Source organism: Paroedura picta, chromosome 5 (assembly GCF_049243985.1).
Source record: "Paroedura picta isolate Pp20150507F chromosome 5, Ppicta_v3.0, whole genome shotgun sequence".
NCBI classification, from domain to species: domain Eukaryota; kingdom Metazoa; phylum Chordata; class Lepidosauria; order Squamata; family Gekkonidae; genus Paroedura; species Paroedura picta.
This window is the reverse complement of record NC_135373.1, coordinates 93,416,630-93,435,844: the sequence shown is the minus strand read 5'-3', so window position 1 is coordinate 93,435,844 and position 19,215 is coordinate 93,416,630. Positions and strand designations below refer to the sequence as shown.

The following is a 19,215-nucleotide window of genomic DNA, read 5'->3' as shown; positions in this document are numbered from 1 at the left end:
GTGGCTCATGATTTCTAATTCTGTCGTTTTTGCACTCATACAGAATGAAAGCGAAAGTGCCCAAAGTGACTTTATAAACACCAGTAATACTTTTCACTAAAAAGGGAGAGGCATCTGTCACCCAGAATCCACTTCATCTGATAGCCGGACAAAGATATTGTATAGCAGAGGAGGACTCTAAGCAACAGAGGTCCACTGAAAGCTTAATAAACTTCCTGAGTCTTGTTAATCATTTGCAGTTTCTGACCAGTCCCCTTTTATAAGAAACATGCCGTATACAAGTTTATATTTTTATGTAATTTAAGTTTTAACTTAACACACACACACACACGTCAGCATCTCCAATAAATATTTGATACTGTAAAAGAATGTTTAATCACAGTATGGAAAAAGTTTACAGGTGCTTTATTGGTGTTTTACTTATGTTATTAAAATAGTCAGGATAAATTTGTAGTAACAATGTATTTCAAATTGAAAAGGTCTAAAACTAGGTACTTTTAAATTGTTTATATTTGTATTTATTACTTGCCTTCTTTCTGGCGACTCAGGGCAGGTTACAACAAAACACATAAATAGGATAAAATACAATATAAAAATTAGCTACATTATTTAATTAAAACCATTAAACTATTACTAATTATTGCCCAATTTTCTCTATTCTGCAAGAAGGGTTGTGGGGAGGGTCATAAGACCCTTTAGCTAGAGTAAATTAAGTTTAATTTGGTGGATTTCTGGCAGGGATGCCAATACTTTCAGATGTTATTTTGACCTCAACCCTAGGCCTGAAAGAACATCTCCATTTTATAAGCCCCGTGGAAATGATTAATGTCCCTCAGGGACTGATTTCATTTGGTAGAGCATTCAACCAGGCTGGGGGCAGGGCCAAAAAAGACACAGTGTCCATTGTCTATGTCAGTTAGGATTCTGTCTATTTAAAGGAGCTAATATATTACAAAATTAATTGTACAATGAGTGGCATTGAGACATTAGTATATTTATAGGATTGTATTTTATATGAGATATATATGCATAAAGTCTACTAGTATTTTTATAACTACAATATTGTTTAGATACTTTATGGTGCACTCCGACTAGGCTTTAGACATTTCCCTTTTTGTTAACCCAACAAGGGTGTCCCCATCCAACCTCCATTGCTTCCAATGGTGTGGGGGAAAAGATTCTCTATTCCCTCATTGAGTGTCCATAGAATTGGACCCCTGGACCAATCTTTTTGAAACATAGGGGTTATTTTGAGGAAAGGCTTTTGTAGCTATGCAGCACATTTGGTGCCTCTAATTCAACCCCACTCCCCTAGAGTAGACCACGGAATTGATGGGAAAAGGAAATATTGGTTCCTTTAAACTGCCTGATCTCCACATGGTTTAATTGCACTTGAATTACAGTTTGGCAATTTGGCCAAGGCTGATTCTGGCAGTTTAACTTAAGGGGAAGTGTGATTCAGACTGGATTTGTACCAAAAGTGTTGGAATCAGCATTGACTTGGGTACTTTTCAGACTATTCAAAATGAATCACACATACCTAGTGATAACCTTGTAGCAGCCACCAGCACATCTAATTTGGCCATGAAAGACAAGAAAAACACTGTTAGATTCACTTTCAAACAAAAAAACAATATGTAGCCAGTAGAAGGAACATAGGGAAAATCCAAATAACTGAAATTTCTACAGCCTTGGAGCTGAACTTTTACTGACTAGTATAGTTACTTTGGAATGAAAAGGATCCAGTTTTTAAACGCTGAAACGTAATATTGTTTACCACTGTTCACTTCTTACTTAGAAGAAATGAAGAACCCAAAAAGGTTAAAGTTATATAAGCATGTGGCTTATTATTATAAATACAATGTAGATAATCTTAAATGTTCAAATATATGAAAATTAATGTATTTATCAAGAAAGTTAAAAACACTATAAGGCCTCAATACTAGCCTCACATGCAAAATCAATTATTAAAATCTTAAACAAGGCCCAAGTGACTTGAACTGAATGCATTTCAGCCCAATAAATGAACTTGACACTGTATTTATAATAATAGGCTGCATGTTTGGCTCAGGGTACTTGCCAGTCTATACGTTCTAAGGATTCTCTAGTTGTTTTGGAGCTATAGACCAGTGGTCCCCAACCTTTTTATCACCAGGGACCGGTCAATGCTTGACAATTTTACTGAGGCCCGAGGAGGGGGTAGTCTTTTGCCGAGGGACGCCGCCGGCTGAGCCCCTGCTCCACTTGCTTTCCCGCTGGCACTCCTGTCTTCCCGCCACCTGCTGGGGGGCACTGCCAGCAGCTGCTGCACAGTACCATGCCGAGGGGAAGCCCCAGCCATGGCAGCCGCTGGAGAGCACCAAAGGGGAGCCGGTGGCTGAGTGGCAGGGCAGGCCCCAAGACAGCAGGCGGGGAGGAGGACAAGGAGAAGCAGCGGACCAGTACCAGTCACCGGCCCGGGGGTCAGGGACTGCTGTTATAGAGGACTCTGCCTGACATGAGGCACACTAGTTTGAGCCTTATGACTCAACCATAAAACTAAACAGAGCTCTTCCACCAGGCACTTGGTTGAGGCCAGGGCAAGGAAGATCTTGGGGTCCCTCCATTACGGAGACAACCCGACACCTACATGTCTCCACATCTTCCTTGAGACATGAAGTCTGGCAGGAGAGGGTTTGCTGGGGGTGGGTTTAGTCCTTGGGAGATAATTGTTGCTTCCATTTTGAATTTTTATATGTACGGTTGTATTGTATTTTATTACTTTAGTATTGTAAATTTCCACAAGACAGCTAGTCCAGGAGTGGCAGTATATAAATCAAATTAATAAATAAAATAAATAAACCAGAGTAAGTAATGAGAAACCCGCATGCTGATGTAACCCCGCAGGACCCTAGCTACATATATCCATTTTCCAGAGTTGATGAAGGCAGATTCAGATCAATGTGACATCACCCATGTTTCTTGGCAAGCAAAAATGAAATTACTTTTTAAAAGTGTTATCGTTTTCAAGGTAATAAGCATTTATCATAAACTCAACAACTTTACAAGTAGAGGTAAAACTGAATCAACATAGCAACATAGAGAATCTTGAGTGCTCTCAAAACTAAGGCAAATTCCAACAAACAAGAGCTGAAAAAGAGAAAGTCCAAAATGTTAATTTAAAGAATGCAGATATGTTTCTTCTCCAGGTGCTCTTCAGTGACTCCTGCTGTTGCTTTCTTTGTCTGCCTTGCTAAGTAACTAGCAGAACAAAGTTCAAATCCAGTGATACCTTAAAGATCAACAAAGTTTTATTCAAAATATAAGACAAGCTTTCTCATCCAGGGGTTCATGAAACCTTGTGGTTTCATGACAGCCCTGGACAGGTTTCTTTTTATATTTTAAAAATGTGTTAAACGTCTATTGAGTAATATGTCCATATATGGTCATGTTGACCTGCCCCCTCTCCCAAAATTACTAGTGATAGGCCTGGAGGAGTTGGGAAGGGGAGGACATCCAGGAGAGCATGTACACAGCTGTGCTTCCCAACCATATTCTGCATGTTTGTGCCATTTCTGGGGCTTCTCAAAGTCTGAAGAATATTTCAGGGGTTTCTCAATGGTAAAAAAAAATGAGAAAGGCTGGTCATAGAATCATAGAATCATAGAATCATAGAATCATAGAATCATAGAATCATAGAATCATAGAATCATAGAATCATAGAAGAGTTGGAAGGGGCCACACAGGCCATCTAGTCCAACCCCCTGCTCAACGCAGGATCAGTCCAAAGCATCCTAAAGCATCCAAGAAAAGTGTGTATCCAACCTTTGTTTGAAAACTGCCAGTATAAGCTTTCATGTCCATGTGTACTTCTTCAGATACGTTGAACTGGAAGTTACCAACCATACATATAGGTAGAGGGTGAGCAGCAAATTAACATATCCTTATCCATGATTCCTCTATATATTTGTGAAACAGCCACGTTCCTCTCAGATGCAACAGAGACAGAGAGAGACACACAGAGCCCTGCCAGACCGAACATGAGCCCTCATTCCCTCCTATTGCTTCTGCTCCGAGGGAGGCAAAGAGAGACCAAGATAGAACTGCCCCTGTTGCAACGGAGGAGAGAGAGACAGACAGAGAGCTGCCCCAAACTGCACACCAGCCCTGATTCCCTCCTACAAACCAGCCCTAATTACCTGTTATGCCTCCTGCTGCGAGGCACACCAAGAGACACACAGCGAGAGGGAGAGAGACAGAGAGAGAGAGAGAGATCTACACCTCTCGGTGTCCCCTGGTTTCCTAGCACCCATTGCATTCCTGGTTGCAATGGACTTTCTTGCTAGTACTGTAATAAAGATGTTTAACAGATGCAAGGACCAAACTGGAATGACACGTTTAGTTTCTATGGTCAGCATTTGTTTGGGTTTAATTTTGGGGAAAATAAATATACCAACATTGGAGATTATATCAATATATTATAAATATATCAAAATTGGAGGTTGATGGTTAGATGTACCCTTCTTAGCTGTGGAATGCTAACAATAGTTAACTGAGACCGTTGTATCACGCTCCGTCCCCCTCTCTCAAGTATGGAGGAAACAATACAGCATCCTCTTCTTTGAGGTGGTACAGTTAACTGTACAGTGTGTCTCCTCGGTCCCCAGACCAGAGAAATACTTTCCTATCTACCATTCCCAATTACATTCTACTATTCAATACATAAGAGCCTCTTGTGGCACAGAGTGGTAAGGCAGCCATCTGAAAGTTTTGCCCATGAGGCTGGGAGTTCAATCCCAGCAGCCGGCTCAAGGTTGACTCAGCCTTCCATCCTTCCGAGGTCGGTAAAATGAGTACCCAGCTTGCTGGGGGGTAAACGGTAATGACTGGGGAAGGCACTGGCAAACCACCCCGTATTGAGTCTGCCATGAAAACGCTAGAGGGCGTCACCCCAAGGGTCAGACGTGACCCAGTGCTTGCGCAGGGGATACCTTTACCTTTACCTTTATTCAATACATTTCACTCCACGACTCCAAATAAGAAATAAAATCAAGATGTATAGCCCTTCTAGGGAATTGATGAGAATACAAATGACAGGACTGAATGATGTTAGCATATTTAGCGAGGTAAGAAACCCATATCCCAGTTAAGAAATGAGCAGTTCTCTCAGTCACACAATAGGGCTTCTTTCTTCCTGCTGGCCAGACTGACAGAGGGGGAGGAGCTCTTGCAGTGGGCAATACAGGAGCAACATTACTAACTGCCTATGCCCTGTGGCCTTTTGCCCCCTAAGTCCTAAATGCTAAACCTTTTGACAGAAATAATATGTTAAAGAGAAAATGACATGGATTACACTGTCACTAAGAGCTAACTGATCAAAACAGATATGAAAGAAACCTAGGATCATATTCTGTTGGAAGTCTGAGAGCAACCTCCCTCCACCTTTGGAAACTGGAATTCTTAGCTTGGGCACATGTCATGGTGTTTCCCCCTGTGATGGTAACATGTATTGTATATTTTATTAATCCACCACAGATTCGTAAATAAAAGTTGAAAGCAGCAGCTATAGGAACAGCCTCCACATTATGGAAATGTTCCCCATGGGCATACATATGTTTTACCCTCCTCCTCCATTTACAGTTTCTTCACATCAATGAAATTGCCAGCTGTAGATTTCCCTAACACTTACCGCCCAGGAGTAATTGCTTTTAACTTTTACATCCCACTAAAAATAGAGCTGAGTTGGCCCATTTTTTTTAAAGCCTAATACTTGTGCTTTTCAAATAAGAATACAAGTTATAAACTCATCAGCATTGTGGGTAGTTTCTATAAGAAAACTATGTATTTAATAAATCTTTGTTGGTCTTAAAGATGCTACTGGACTCTGATTTCATGATGTATTTAATGGATAGAGTTGCATGCAGAGAAGAGAAACGTGTAGCAAATAGTTGATATTTAGAGTTTGAACACTGAGATGTTTTTGCCTGTTCTGCTTCATTGACTTCAAACTCTTGCTCAAATCAAAATCAGGTATATTCGTTGCACATGTAAAAATGGAGATGAAAAAGATGAGGGGGGAAAAAGAGTACAAAGCAGAATTCAGAAAAACAGTAGTTGTGCGATAACAGTTGTGATAGTTATTTTAAATGCCTCAAGGAGGCTTTCTGTTTTCCCATACAGATTTTGTAAGACCAATTTCAATTTTCTTTGAAATGGCCAGTCAGTATGCACATCAACCACCAGCAGCTTTGGAAGAGACAGGTGCCCTAATGGCATCACTGAACAACTTTGTGTATATATTAGATCATTGGTTCTCAAACCTTGAACCAGAAGGACTTTCTTTTTTGTTACAGATCTTTTGTTCTCACTGCCTCGCCTGAATGTTCCTAATTCATTAATCTTGCTGTACTGGATTCAAAACCCACTGCAAGAACTCAAGAGATGCAATAACATTATCATACACATTTTAGATTTGTTGGACTATGGAAGAAAACAAAGTAACTTTAGCCAATAAGATTTTTGTTTTGTTTCATATGCATGCCTTTTTCATTCTGGAATATTTGTTTTTGTTAAGTCCTGCAGTTAAAATTCCTACTGGAATGTTTGTAAAAAAATTGTAGTGTATTTAGTAATTTCTACACAGACAAACAAAATCCTAATTTCTCCTTGTTAACTCCAAGATCGAGCATCAATCACCCTAGATGAATCCCCACAAAAACTGATTGGTAGGATGAGACCAAAATAGTTTGTAACTATTCAAAGAGACTGCTGCTGAAATGCAACATTAACATGGCTTATATAGACCATTATTGCTGTTTATTGGTATTCTGAGTCTTCTTAGAAATTGTGATTTTTAAAAAAACAAAAAAAAATCTGCTGTTCTGTGAGCAGCAGGTCATTAATGATCTATCTCTAATTTTCTTCTTCCCTCTAGAAGTATCCAACAGCTGAATGTTTTTAACTGCACATGCACAATGCTGCTCTGCCTTGCCCATTGCTCACCTTAAGCCTCCAAAAATAATATTTAATTTATCATTGACTGCCTTGCAACTATTTGGGAAATATTGTGTATAAATAATATTGATCCAAAACGGAAGGCTAAAGGGAATCCAGTTATATATTGAACAGCTTGGTTTTGTGTGTGTATTTCAATTCAATGTACAAATGTAAGAACTACGAAAAACATCATTTGTGAAAATGTCCAACTTTGCACTAAGTATGAAGATAGTTGTAGCCTAAGGCAGGCAAGCTAATGAACTCAGTTGCAAGTGACATTGTGAGTTCCCTGAATCAGGAGTGCAGGACCACCGGTGCTTCTACACACAATGAGTCACTCCTTAACCACATACCCTCTCCAATCTCTCTCCATCCTAGATAGCTAGAACCTTTTATTCTGCCTTTCATATTCACTATGGAATTCCTTTTAATTTCTTTTTTAAAGCAACAAAACACAAACCAAGCTCTAAGCTAGCAGCCATAACTGAAGATAAAATGGCAAAGTGAGAAGGTATCCTGGGCACAGCCTAGCCTAGGTCTTACCTCTGCTGAGTTTAAGAAATAGGACAAATGGAATAGTCTAGTTTAGACCAAATTATGAAGTTTTCCAGGTTCCACAATAAAGTTTATTGCAAAATTTCATATGCAGTAGATTTATGTACTGTTGGATCTGCCCTCACTTGGAACATCGGCTGCCAATTGCAGTAAACTGGTGGAGTTAAACATTCTCGTGCACAGGTAACCTTGAAGCTACCCTGCTCTAAAAGAAAGAGATCAAATGGTTTACTATTATGTATTTTTATTGATCTACCGCTCTGTGGAAAGGGGGAAAATAAAGTTAGTCTGTCAGAGCTGTAACCCCAGTTTGTACTCTTAGGAAACTACAGCCTCAAAGACAACACACCATTGTTTGTTTGTATTTTAATTTATTACTTCATTTGTATATCACCAATCCCAGCCAGCTGGCTTGAGGCAGTTCACATCATGTAAAATACAAAACAGCAATTAAAAATCTAACCAACAAGGCCCAATCCACCCCACCCTCCCTTTCCTTCCCGTAATGCAGAGGACTGTCCATGCCAACACCCACCTAGGGCGGGGTAAGGATGAGGGACCCAATCTATGTTTCATCAGCTGGATTCAATCAAATGCCTGGTGGAAGAGCTCTATTTTACAGGCCCCGTGGAACTGCAAGAGCTCCAATAGGGCACTCATTTCACCAGGTCAAGGCAAGACCTGAAAGGGCCCTGGCCCTGGTTGAGGCCAGGACTTCTTGTGGGCCAGGGACCACCAGCCTGTTTGAATTTGCAGAACACAAGGCTCTGCGGGGGTATAGTGGAACAGACAGTCTCTCAGATACACTGGGCCCTTTACTCATTGTCTACCTGTTTTAACTGAGATTCAAGGCAGATAATTCCAATGGGGTAACTGTGTTAGCCTGTTGTAGAAAAAAACAAACCCCGTCCAGTGGCACCTTAAAGACTATTCCAATATGAGCTTTTTTTCAGACTGAGGTCATTTATTTAGATACAAAAAGAAAAACTTTCACCTATTCTGTATGAAGGAGTGAACTCTGATCCACAAAAGTTCATACTGGAATAAATGTTGTTTTTCTTTAAGGTGCCATTGGACTTCTGTTTTGTTTAGAGGCAGATTACATAGTGTAAATTTATGCAATCAACAGGATTAGTTTTCTAAGAAGCAACAAAATTGGATGAGGATTACAGAAATCTGAAACAAAGCATGAAGTAGAAATCCTATTAGCCAGCCACTTCTTTCCTCTTGTACTTTTATTTTATACCCCCACTTTCCTCCCTGGTGGGAACTCAAAACAGTTTACAACTAGGCTTGCCAGGTCCTGGTTAGGAAATTTCTGGAGATTTTAGAAGTGGAGCCTTGGAAGGAGGAAGTTTAGTGCCTTAAAATCCACTCACCAAAGCAACCATTTCTCCATGTAGAAACAAAGATTTCTTATTTATGCTTAAACAAGAAACTGTCAGAGAGGTCAGGCTGAGTGAAAGTGACTGTTTCAAGGTCATCGTTGGGGATTCAAATGTGGCCATCCTGGCAAGTAATTGTAGTCCATGGATATCTGGAAGGCCACAATAAGCTAGCCAGTTACCTGCAGTTGTGGTGTCTGGCGTTACATGATGGTAGCAGCTTCCACAAATATTTTGTTTGTATCACTATTATGTACTTACTTGGCTTTTTTTTTTTTTTAACAGGTCATCTACCGAGCTCTGTCTCCGGCTTTTTCTTCTGATGATCCTTATAGCCCCGAAGCTCAGGCAAAGCTGAAGATCACTAATCTTCGAGTACAACTGCTTAGACAACAGTCTTGCCCTTGTCATAGCAACAACCTGAATGCAAAACTTCCACAGTTAACCTACTATGCTGTTTATGATTTCATTGTAAAGGGGAGCTGCTTTTGTAATGGACATGCGGACCAATGTGTTCCCATCAAAGGATTCAGGCCTGACAAAGGTGCGGGAGTCTTCCATGTGGTAAGTGTATGTTATATGAGTTGTTTCTAACATCCAGGGTTATCATTAGGTTTCAAAATGGTTGAGTCTGGCAACAATTACAGGACACATATAAATATCAGCACAGGCATATACCCATAGGCTCAAACTAGATAATACCGATCGGTTTTCACATATTTAAAATCCTGCAGAAGGAAAAAATGATTTGGAAGAGTGGAAAGGTTCCGGACCACTGGTCATTTTCTGCACACCTGATTTTCCTCCCCACTGGAAATGACTTTCTTAGTTTGGATGGACTGTGAGGCTACTGGTACATCATGTACTAGCATATAAAGGGCACTTTGGACTTTAGTATAAATACAGTAAACACACAGCAAGGTATTGACCGGTTGTAGCTACATACAGGACGATCCATGCAAATCCAGAGTTACACCAGTGTAAACCTCTTGTGGTGCAGCATGGTGAGGCAGCGGCATGCTGTCTGAAGCTGTCTGCCCATGAGGTTGGGAGTTCAATCCCAGCAGCCGGCTCAAGGTTGACTCAGCCTTCCATCCTTACGAGGTCGGTAAAATGAGTACCCAGCTTGCTGGGGGGTAAACGGTAATGACTGGGGAAGGCACTGGCAAACCACCTCGTATTGAGTCTGCCATGAAAACACTAGAGGGCGTCACCCCAAGGGTCAGACATGACCCGGTGCTTGCACAGGGGATACCTTTACCTTTTAAGCCCAGTACTAAAATTGAGCTATACATTTATAGCTCAACAATTTTGTTTCTATAGCTAATGACTGGATAAACATGGAATCGACACTCACTGGATAATGGGAAGCACAGAGATTGTCGATTCAAGGGTTATCACTTACATAATGTGGCACTTTTTTTTTACTGCAAGTTAGAATGAAGTTCACCCACATGTCAAAGATGGGCCCAAATAAACAATGACAGAAATGTGGTTCACAAATGTTTTATGCACTTGCTTACCAAATGTGTTTGTAAGGCACAACTATTTGATAAGATCAAATTCAAAAGTGTACTTATTTAATTCAATAAACTGCATTGTACAGTTAGGATGAAGTTCAATCAGGCTTCAGTATTTTCCAACTGTTCTTTCCTTGGGCCATCCCAACAGCACATGTCAGGCATGCAGCATCAATTTGGGTCTCCCTTTCTACCAACCATGGCCAAACCCTGCCCAGTTCATATCAATGCAAGGTGAAAATGTTCTGCTTTCAATTCACATCAACAGCAAAGTCAGTTTAGCAGCCCTGCATACTGACATACAAACGTGTTAGAAAAATAATTTGGAAAGACTAATAGAAAATTTTCCCTGTAGTAAATATTTACCTGCTATAGCAGTTTTTGCTAGACCTTGTAATGAAAGACTGTTGTTTGATTTAGCTTCCCTCTTGTATTGTATCTTCACTTATCTGGGTTATGAAAGCTTTTCTCTCTATGTATTTCTGTAACATCTACCATCATTGATGTTTTATTGTGATAGGGAGTTGAAAACATTCTGCAATGTAAATGGAGTGGGTTGGACTAGATGACCCATGAGGTACCTTCCAACTCTATGATTCTATGATTCTATTTCTAAATAGAAATCCAGAGAGAAAAAATCAGGTAACCTATGCAAGTGCCTGGTAATTTCTCTACAATGAGTAACACACATTGTGATGTATTTGTAAGTTTCTCTCTCTCACGCACCCACACACACCCCAAGCAACTTGAAAAGAAGCAATTGACTATATTATTTCAGGAACACAAAGACAGTGGAAGGAAACATGCCCTAGTAATTGTCCGTGTGTGAAAATTAGTCACTCATTCATCTTACACAAGTCATCTTTTGTAACACTGTGTGCAATTGTATAGCATAATGAGTGACATTATGCAGGAGTTGTCAGACTCAGAAGGAAAGTGGTCAAGTGAAGTAAAATGGAAAGAATTAATGACTGTTAGAAGAATAGTGTGACAAAAGATTCTTGCTTGGGTCAGTCTGCAAATACTGAAACATCCTGGGAAATGTGTCTGTTCAGCAATCCCCCATAAAGATTCAAAACAGCGGTGCCTAAAAGGAATGAGGATGAATGGCTAGAAAACATTCTCATTTTACTGTTGCTACTATTCAGTCTTCAGATACGTATTGTGGCTGTAAGTCAAACCAAGACCATGTAAATTTCACTCTATACAGCAGAAACTTCTCTTTACTGATTTTGATTTTTCATTTCTTTATTCTCCACAGTTTTTTCTTAATTGCTTGTACATGAATTGTAAAGCCTGACAACCATACTGTATGGTCAGCACTAACATCTGTGATTCATGACTCACCAATAGTCAAGTATTTCTTATATTGAATTTAGACTTTTAAAAATCAACAGTAGTTTTGACACTTATTTAAATGAAGCATGAATAGTATCACTAGTTTGTTTGTTAAAAAACTCTTTTTAAAATAAAAAAATGTTTGTTAAAAACCACTTTAAAAACATACAAAGGATTAAGACCAGAATAAAATGATCAACACTGCCGTCATACATAAAGATAAAAATAAAGTATTTGAATAATAAAGTAATACCAATTTCTAAGGTCTGCTTATTTTAACTTGGGAACAGCTGTTCTACTTTAGAGAAAGCACAATGCAGGATCATAACAAACCCCTAGAAACTGGAATTCCAAGAGGAACAAATAGTAAAAGAAACTCCTGAGTCCCTGAAACAGGAAATAGAAAATGGCCCAGGAAGTTTCAAGGCTTAGCAAAGATCTGGACCCAGGTTTCCCCAGACATACTACATTGACATAACCCTTACATTCCAAAAGTGGTTTCAGGGGGACCATTGCCCCAGTTGGTCATACATCAAATTATCTACCAAAGCTTTCATATAATTTGCATATGAGCATCACAACGTGTAAAATACCCAATCAGATCATTGGTCCCCTTAGTTCTATCTGTCTATCCTGACTGATGGCAGCTTTACTTGGCAGAGAAATGCCTTTTACCACCTGCTATCTGTGATGGATTTCCCCTGAGCCACAGTCCATATTATTTCCTTAAACCCTATTTGGGAATCTCTTTGCAGTCTCCTCCAGACTGCCATGAGGCGGGCTGATTTGGTCATGAAGTGGAACTACAGCATGTGTGAAGGAGGAGTTTCAAGCCCCCTTCCCATTTTTGCAACCTGAAACTGCCTAAGGGAGCTTCTATTTGTCCTATTGAGGAACTTCAGACTATATACTAGTAACACAACATCTTTATTGGCATATCAAATTATATACTACATAGAAGTTTTCCAGGGGGGCAAACTGTAACTCCATGGTGCTGTTTTTGGTCAGGCATGGGAGATAGGTCTGAAATCACATTTCCATACAACCTAGAGTTCTTATCTCAGTTGGACCTGTGTGTGCCTGTGAAGCACAGAGTTCCGAGCATGCACGGAACTTCCTGCCATGTAATTAGAAGGCTTATTTTTGCATGTGATGGTTTAATACAGTTTAATACAGAAATTCTACCATTTTCTCAGGCAACAACAATAAAATAAATCTAACATAATATACTCTAAGGCAGTGGTTCTCCACCTGGGGGTTGGGACCGCTTTGGAGGTCGAACGACCCTTTCACAGGGCTCGTGACAGGGTAAGCAGCTTGGCCAGGGGGGCACCATCCACACAACAGCCTTGCGGGGTAGATCGAGATAGTGTGTTCGTCTGTCTGGAGCAGCGGAAAAGAGTGAGATTGGACAAGAGGCAGAAACTGAACTGGGAAACCACAGGGGGAAAAAACAATTTAAATTCAATCCTGAACAATGGATCGTCACACCATTGGTCAGTTTTGGTTTAATTTCTGTGAAACACAATTGCATAATTTTATGGTTGTGGGTCACCACAACATGAGGAACTGTATTAAAGGGTCATGGCATTAGGAAGGTTGAGAACCACTGCTCTAAGGGCAACAAAGTCCAAAAAAGACTAGCAAATAAAATTATTTTGGGTAACCAAAGGCTCTTTGATTTTCAAGCAAAGTTTGTCTTTGTTGAAATTTCAGTGTCTATGTGTCAGTCCAAGACACTTTAGTCGTTCTTCACCCATTGTTTGGCCCTCCCCTGTTAGAACAGTGAATCCCTCCATGTCACCAACTTATTTCCTTGGGGGGGAGGGGTTATATGACAAGCCACAATACTGGAGCTGTGATCATAGAATAATTGAAATAGGAAAGATAGGCCCACCTATTTCTCAGAAAGCCAATTGTGATTATACTGTCCAAGTGAGAGAGGTTTTTACAGAATAGCTTGAAGCAACTGAGTCAGAGCAGATACTGCAAGAAAAGGCAAAAGGGTTCTAGGATTACATAGGCCTATCATGCTTGGGGAGGGAGGATTTGCTACTGGACTTGCATCTAGCTGTAGTACTAATATTGTCACTCAGTACTGATGTAAGGCAGTGCCGACTGAGGTTGAGAGAAAGTGAATTTGTGCAAGAGGGGATATTTTAATCAGAGATTTCTGCTGCACTTATGCCCATTATGCATGGAGTGGAAGGTCCACATTCGGGGTGGAATGGCGGCGGCTAAAATCACCAATTATGCACGCTCCAGGCGGCAACTGGGTGCAGAGTCAACGTATGCCACCGAAAAAGCCGCTTTAGCAAAATGCGGAATAAAGTGGAACTTCCCGGGACCAGGCACCACCAGAAGCAGCTCCGGAGTAGCCGCATGCATAATTGGATACTCTGGGTTTTGCTGCCATTGCGTTCCATCCTGTGCGTAAGCAGTTTGCTTCCCTTCTTCCTCCTCCGCGTTCTCCATGCTGCCGTTTCAGCGGCCGTGCATTATAGGCCTAAGCCACTATTCTACAGTGCTCCCTTTTCTCCATACCAGTTTTTACCAAATAACTGTTCATTGTGTTTATTGATATTTTTAGCTTTATCTTACTAAATGTTGTGCAATTATGTGCTAGGATACATTCTCTACGCCACTGAATATGCAGTCTAATTTTCAGTTCCAAAGAATTGTATGAATTTCTATTCCCCCCCAAAGCCAATTATTTTATGTCCAAAATAGCATTCAGAGATATCGATGACTGCCAGATATCCCTCTGTGCATTTTTAAATAATCTGCCTCTCTTCTGTGCATCATAGATTGTTGCAACACTACAAACTACATCTTATGAACAACCAATTATCTGCAGTCCAAACGAGCCACTTTGTCTCCCATACAACTTTTGATAGGTGGGATAATCAATCTCAAAACAAATTACTGAATCATCAGATATCCAAAATACATTCTGTGTGCACCTGCCACAGACATGTGACCAGAGCCATAGCCAAGCCAAGTCAATTAAAATGGTACTGCACCATTAATGCTTTGCAATATCAATTCAAACAATGTATATAATGGAATACCATTCCAAGCTGCTTCCATCAGGAACATCACCATTTCTTTATCTTGTTCTATCAGGATACTTCATAAGGGCATCCTAAAGAAATACTGTTTATTGGAGAGATGTAAAACATAAGAACTACCATTCAGTATACCCTGAATTGTATGTTTTATGACCAGGAACTAATGCAACAGTCTGTTTCTGAATGCTCCCATGCCATACACATAGAATCTTCACTCTGGCCCTGACCGTGTACCTAGACAAAGTATGTGAAACAGCAGAGTGTTCTCTTCCTAATGGGAATTCAAAGTGGTTTATGTTGTTATCCTCTCCTTTATCCTTGCAACAGCCCTGTGAGATCACATGGGCTAAATTCGTGTGCCTGAGTGGCCCAAGGTCACCCAACAAGCTTCCCTGGCAGAGTGGGTATTTGAACCCAGTACTCCAATCACTGCACTACAGTGGCTCTCAAGTTATTAGAGACTAAAAAGAAGCAACAAATCCCTTAGCATTGAGCAGCATGTGGCATCTGGAAAATTAGTGTAGGTGCTGTGTTGGCATCTGGTCACAGTTTGCTTCCATTTATTAGGTCCACGGGAGGTGTATGTGTAAACACAATACTGCAGGAATTCATTGTCAGCATTGTGCTTCACTCTACAATGATCAGCCCTGGCAAGCTGCAAATGGCAAAACAGGAGCCCCAAATGAATGCAGATGTAAGTATCAACTTCATGCAAGTGCATTTAGTCTGTCAGGATCAACCTATTTTCTTTCTGCATGCTTATGTTTTTAAAATTCAGATGGCAAATAACTGTAAAATAAATTAGGAAGACAAAACCAATATTATTATGACCTGTATTTCATGTTTGCAAGGGAGCTAGCATACAAAGAAAGTTTAGTAAGAATATGCTATTTACTTGGCCTCCTTTTAGAATCCAGAACCATCTATTTCTGATATTTTTATAAGATATTTTAAAACACTTTAAGATACTTAAAAACATTTTACAGTATTCTGACATAGTGGTTTTATTTTTTAGTTCTCATTTCAAGAAAATATAAAAACGGTGACAGTTATTCTGCACCACGCATACTGTGAAAATAAATCTAGTTTATTTGACACGATTTAACTTCTTTGCAATTTACTGTGAGTCTGTAATTGTCTTTCAGAGTGTCTTGTTAAAAGCTTTTTATTCTATATAACATTAATACTCATTGTTTTTTATATGACTTTGTTAATTTTAGAAACATATACAAGTTGGCATGAGTATTTTATTTCATTATTACACAGCTATCGCCATGCATAATTGTTTTCAGCGCATTATTTTTTTCAAAAACAACAGCATCTTTTAAATTTGCCTTTCCTGTTTGTTTTGGCTGTGTTTCAGCCTGTAAATGCAATGGGCATTCTGACACTTGCCACTTTGACATGGACACATGGCTGGCATCAGGGAACCAAAGCGGCGGAGTCTGTGATAATTGCCAACACAATACAGAAGGCCAGCACTGCCAGCATTGTAAGCCAGGCTACTACCGAGACCTCAGGAGGCCTTTTTCTGCCTCAGATGCCTGCAAATGTAAGCCAATATCTATTTTTTAATGTCGAGTATGTACTTCAAGACCACATTATCCTCTCAGTAATTTGCTTACCATAGTACGAAATATTTAACACCCTAGTATTTATTATAAAGTAGACCCAGATTTCATTAGACCATTTCCTTATGGCACTCCCCAGAGTTACAACTGAAGAGTCACAAAAAAGTGTTAGCAATGACAGGAAAAGTTATACAGTCTTTTATATATATAGTCTCTGTGTCTCTTTTAAGACTGTTAATGCACTCCCTATCCATGCATACCTGGATTTTCACTCCATTTAGTTTGTAGCAGAATCTACTCCCCCCCTCCCCCCAAAAAACGAACACAAATGTATGGGATTTTAAAAATCTTATTGGAGAGGAAACTGCTGAAAAAGAAATAAAACAAACTATCTGCATACATGCTATGTATATGCGATCACTTCTGCACACATTAAGTCACCTCTCTGGACTACCACCCAGAAAATTCTAACCTATAAAACATGGTTGACCAAGTTTATTTCATAGAACTGGCTCTCTGTAAATGTCATCATTGTCACCAGTTCCTAAGGGACTGCTGAGAACTAGCTTTCTATCTTGGCTAGAAGCAGACATCTGCAGATGGAATCAGTAATGTGTGGGTTTTGTTTGTTTTTTACTGCCATAATGATGGCTATAAACATAAGGGTAGTTACATAATTGCTCTACATTCACTTCTAAAAAACAAAAGCATAACTTCAGATTATTGCTGCTTTATGTGCCTAGAGTTGGCCTGGGTCATTGGTCCAAAGGGCAGGAGAGGCCTATTTCCAATGGCAGGCATGTTTATGGGTAGAAGTGCTCAGAAACATCAGCAGTTCAAATCCCATTCCCTGCCCTAAAAGGCACATGACAATGTTTTTACCATTGAGAAACCCATGAAATACTCTTCAGATATTGAGAACCCCCAGAAATGACGTCAGCAGGCCACATTCACCTGCCATGCTCCTGGAAGTCACATTCTCCAGAAGTGACATTACCCAGACACTCCCACCAGATGTGACATCACCAGGCCACTCCCACAGCACAGGAAGTGACAGCACAGAAATATTTTTAGATGGATTTAGGGCTGGGCTGGCTACTAGTTTGCTCTTCTTTACCAAAGGAAGCCTGCAGTGAGAGCCTACAGAAACAGGGCCAGGGATGGCTTATGCTGCTCCATTGCCTCCATCCCCCCAATACCAAAGATAGGGCCAAAGCGGGCCTACATCACTCTGCTCCTCCCTCTTCCAAGTTGTTAAAATGAGAATACTCATCTTTCTGGACTCCAATCACTAAAATATGCTAAAATGTGCAATGATCCTTGGCCAGCAAGGATTTGTATGGCTAGGGCTCCCTCCCATTTCCAGCCCCTCTAGGCCCATCATTGACCATGGGGAGGCAGGTCAACATGACCATATATGATCATATCCTGGTTTTTTAAATAAAAAAATATGTTTTAAAATTAATTAACTTCCACACAATTGGTGAAACCCTTCTGGGGCCAATGCAAAACTTTGGGGTTTCATAAAACCCTGGTTGAGAAAGCCTGTTATAGTGTTATGATTTCCCAGGTCTCAGCTTTCATTTAAAAGCAAATTCCCCAGCTCTTTTTGTTGTAGAGATACCTGCACCTCTACCTTTGCCCTTATAACTCTGCAACTCAGTAGAGATTTACTATTTAAAAGAAAGCTGGCACTAGTACTTTTGTAAATCACATTATATATGCAGATATTCCTGTCATTCCATACAACAGAGAGCCATGTACAAAGTTGCTGACTTTCTGAGCTGTTTACCTTTGCTGCAAGATATATTGATACAAAGCAAAAGCTGTTGCCTTCAAGCTATAACAAAAGTCATTCCTGGACAACAGTTCCAGTTTTATGTTCACCTGCTGTGAGAAGTCCATAATAATGGAGGCAGAGAGTGATACATGGAGGTGTCAGTAGAGAATATTTATCTGTTGCATTAAATAGTTTGGCTTTTTACTTACTTGCGGAAAGCTCCAGCTGAACATAAAGCTTGTCTCTTGAAGAGATCAATCAGAGATTACAATCTCAACAGAAAAACACATGCTTCATTTGTGTTGATAAGACATGTCTGATAACCTTGTATTCATATATGGCAAACAATGGGTTTCTGTTGCAATTACCGGTTCAGGTCAATGTGAATGCTCAACTATCGCAAAGCAATACAAATAAATAAATAAACCTCACAAAATCTTCAAGGTCAAAGCAAATGAGGGAGCTCCAAAGACATTGCCCTTAGGCTACATTAAGCACACACTCAAGTGAACAGTTTGTAATAATTGCTCACTAGATGAAACAGGGCATTCTGCTATTTAATATGTAATCTGTGAAGATCTGCTTGAAGGTGACATACAATCTTTCCTCTTTTTACCTCCCAGGTTTTAAACTTTGCTACAGTGTAATTAGTGCTAAGAAAGCAGGTTCTCTAACTGACTACAATTATTAAGATGCTCATACCTCATACACATATGTCTAAATCCTACATTCTAAAACTGAACCAGTGGTTCCAGCCATCCGATCAAAATAATTTCATTTCAGCTTGCAAGTTTAGAAGCTCACGTACAGATAGTTTGCTGAAAATTGATCACAACCTGCCATTCTGGTCACACTGAGTGTGAGGTGTTCTTCTGTCCCTGTTGAGGCACTGGACAGAGAGAGCAATCCTAAACAGATTTATTCAAAAACAAGTCTCATGTTATTCAATGTGACTTATTCCTAAGGAAACAAGCCTTAGGATTGCAGCCTACAATAACCAGAACTTCCATTAATTTATTT

The 19,215-nt window shown here is 40.0% G+C and overlaps 1 protein-coding gene across 3 annotated transcripts in view; it reads left to right on the top strand.

Moving 5' to 3' along the window:
- NTN4 (netrin 4) overlaps positions 1-19,215 on the top strand; it is a 58,970-nt gene that overhangs the window by 24,261 nt on the left and 15,494 nt on the right. For all 3 annotated transcript variants that reach the window (XM_077339095.1, XM_077339094.1, XM_077339096.1), the window contains exons 3-5: positions 9,201-9,479; positions 15,412-15,538; positions 16,208-16,396. In XM_077339095.1, the coding sequence (XP_077195210.1) occupies positions 9,201-9,479; positions 15,412-15,538; positions 16,208-16,396 (595 nt within the window). The remainder of the gene's footprint in view (positions 1-9,200; positions 9,480-15,411; positions 15,539-16,207; positions 16,397-19,215) is intronic.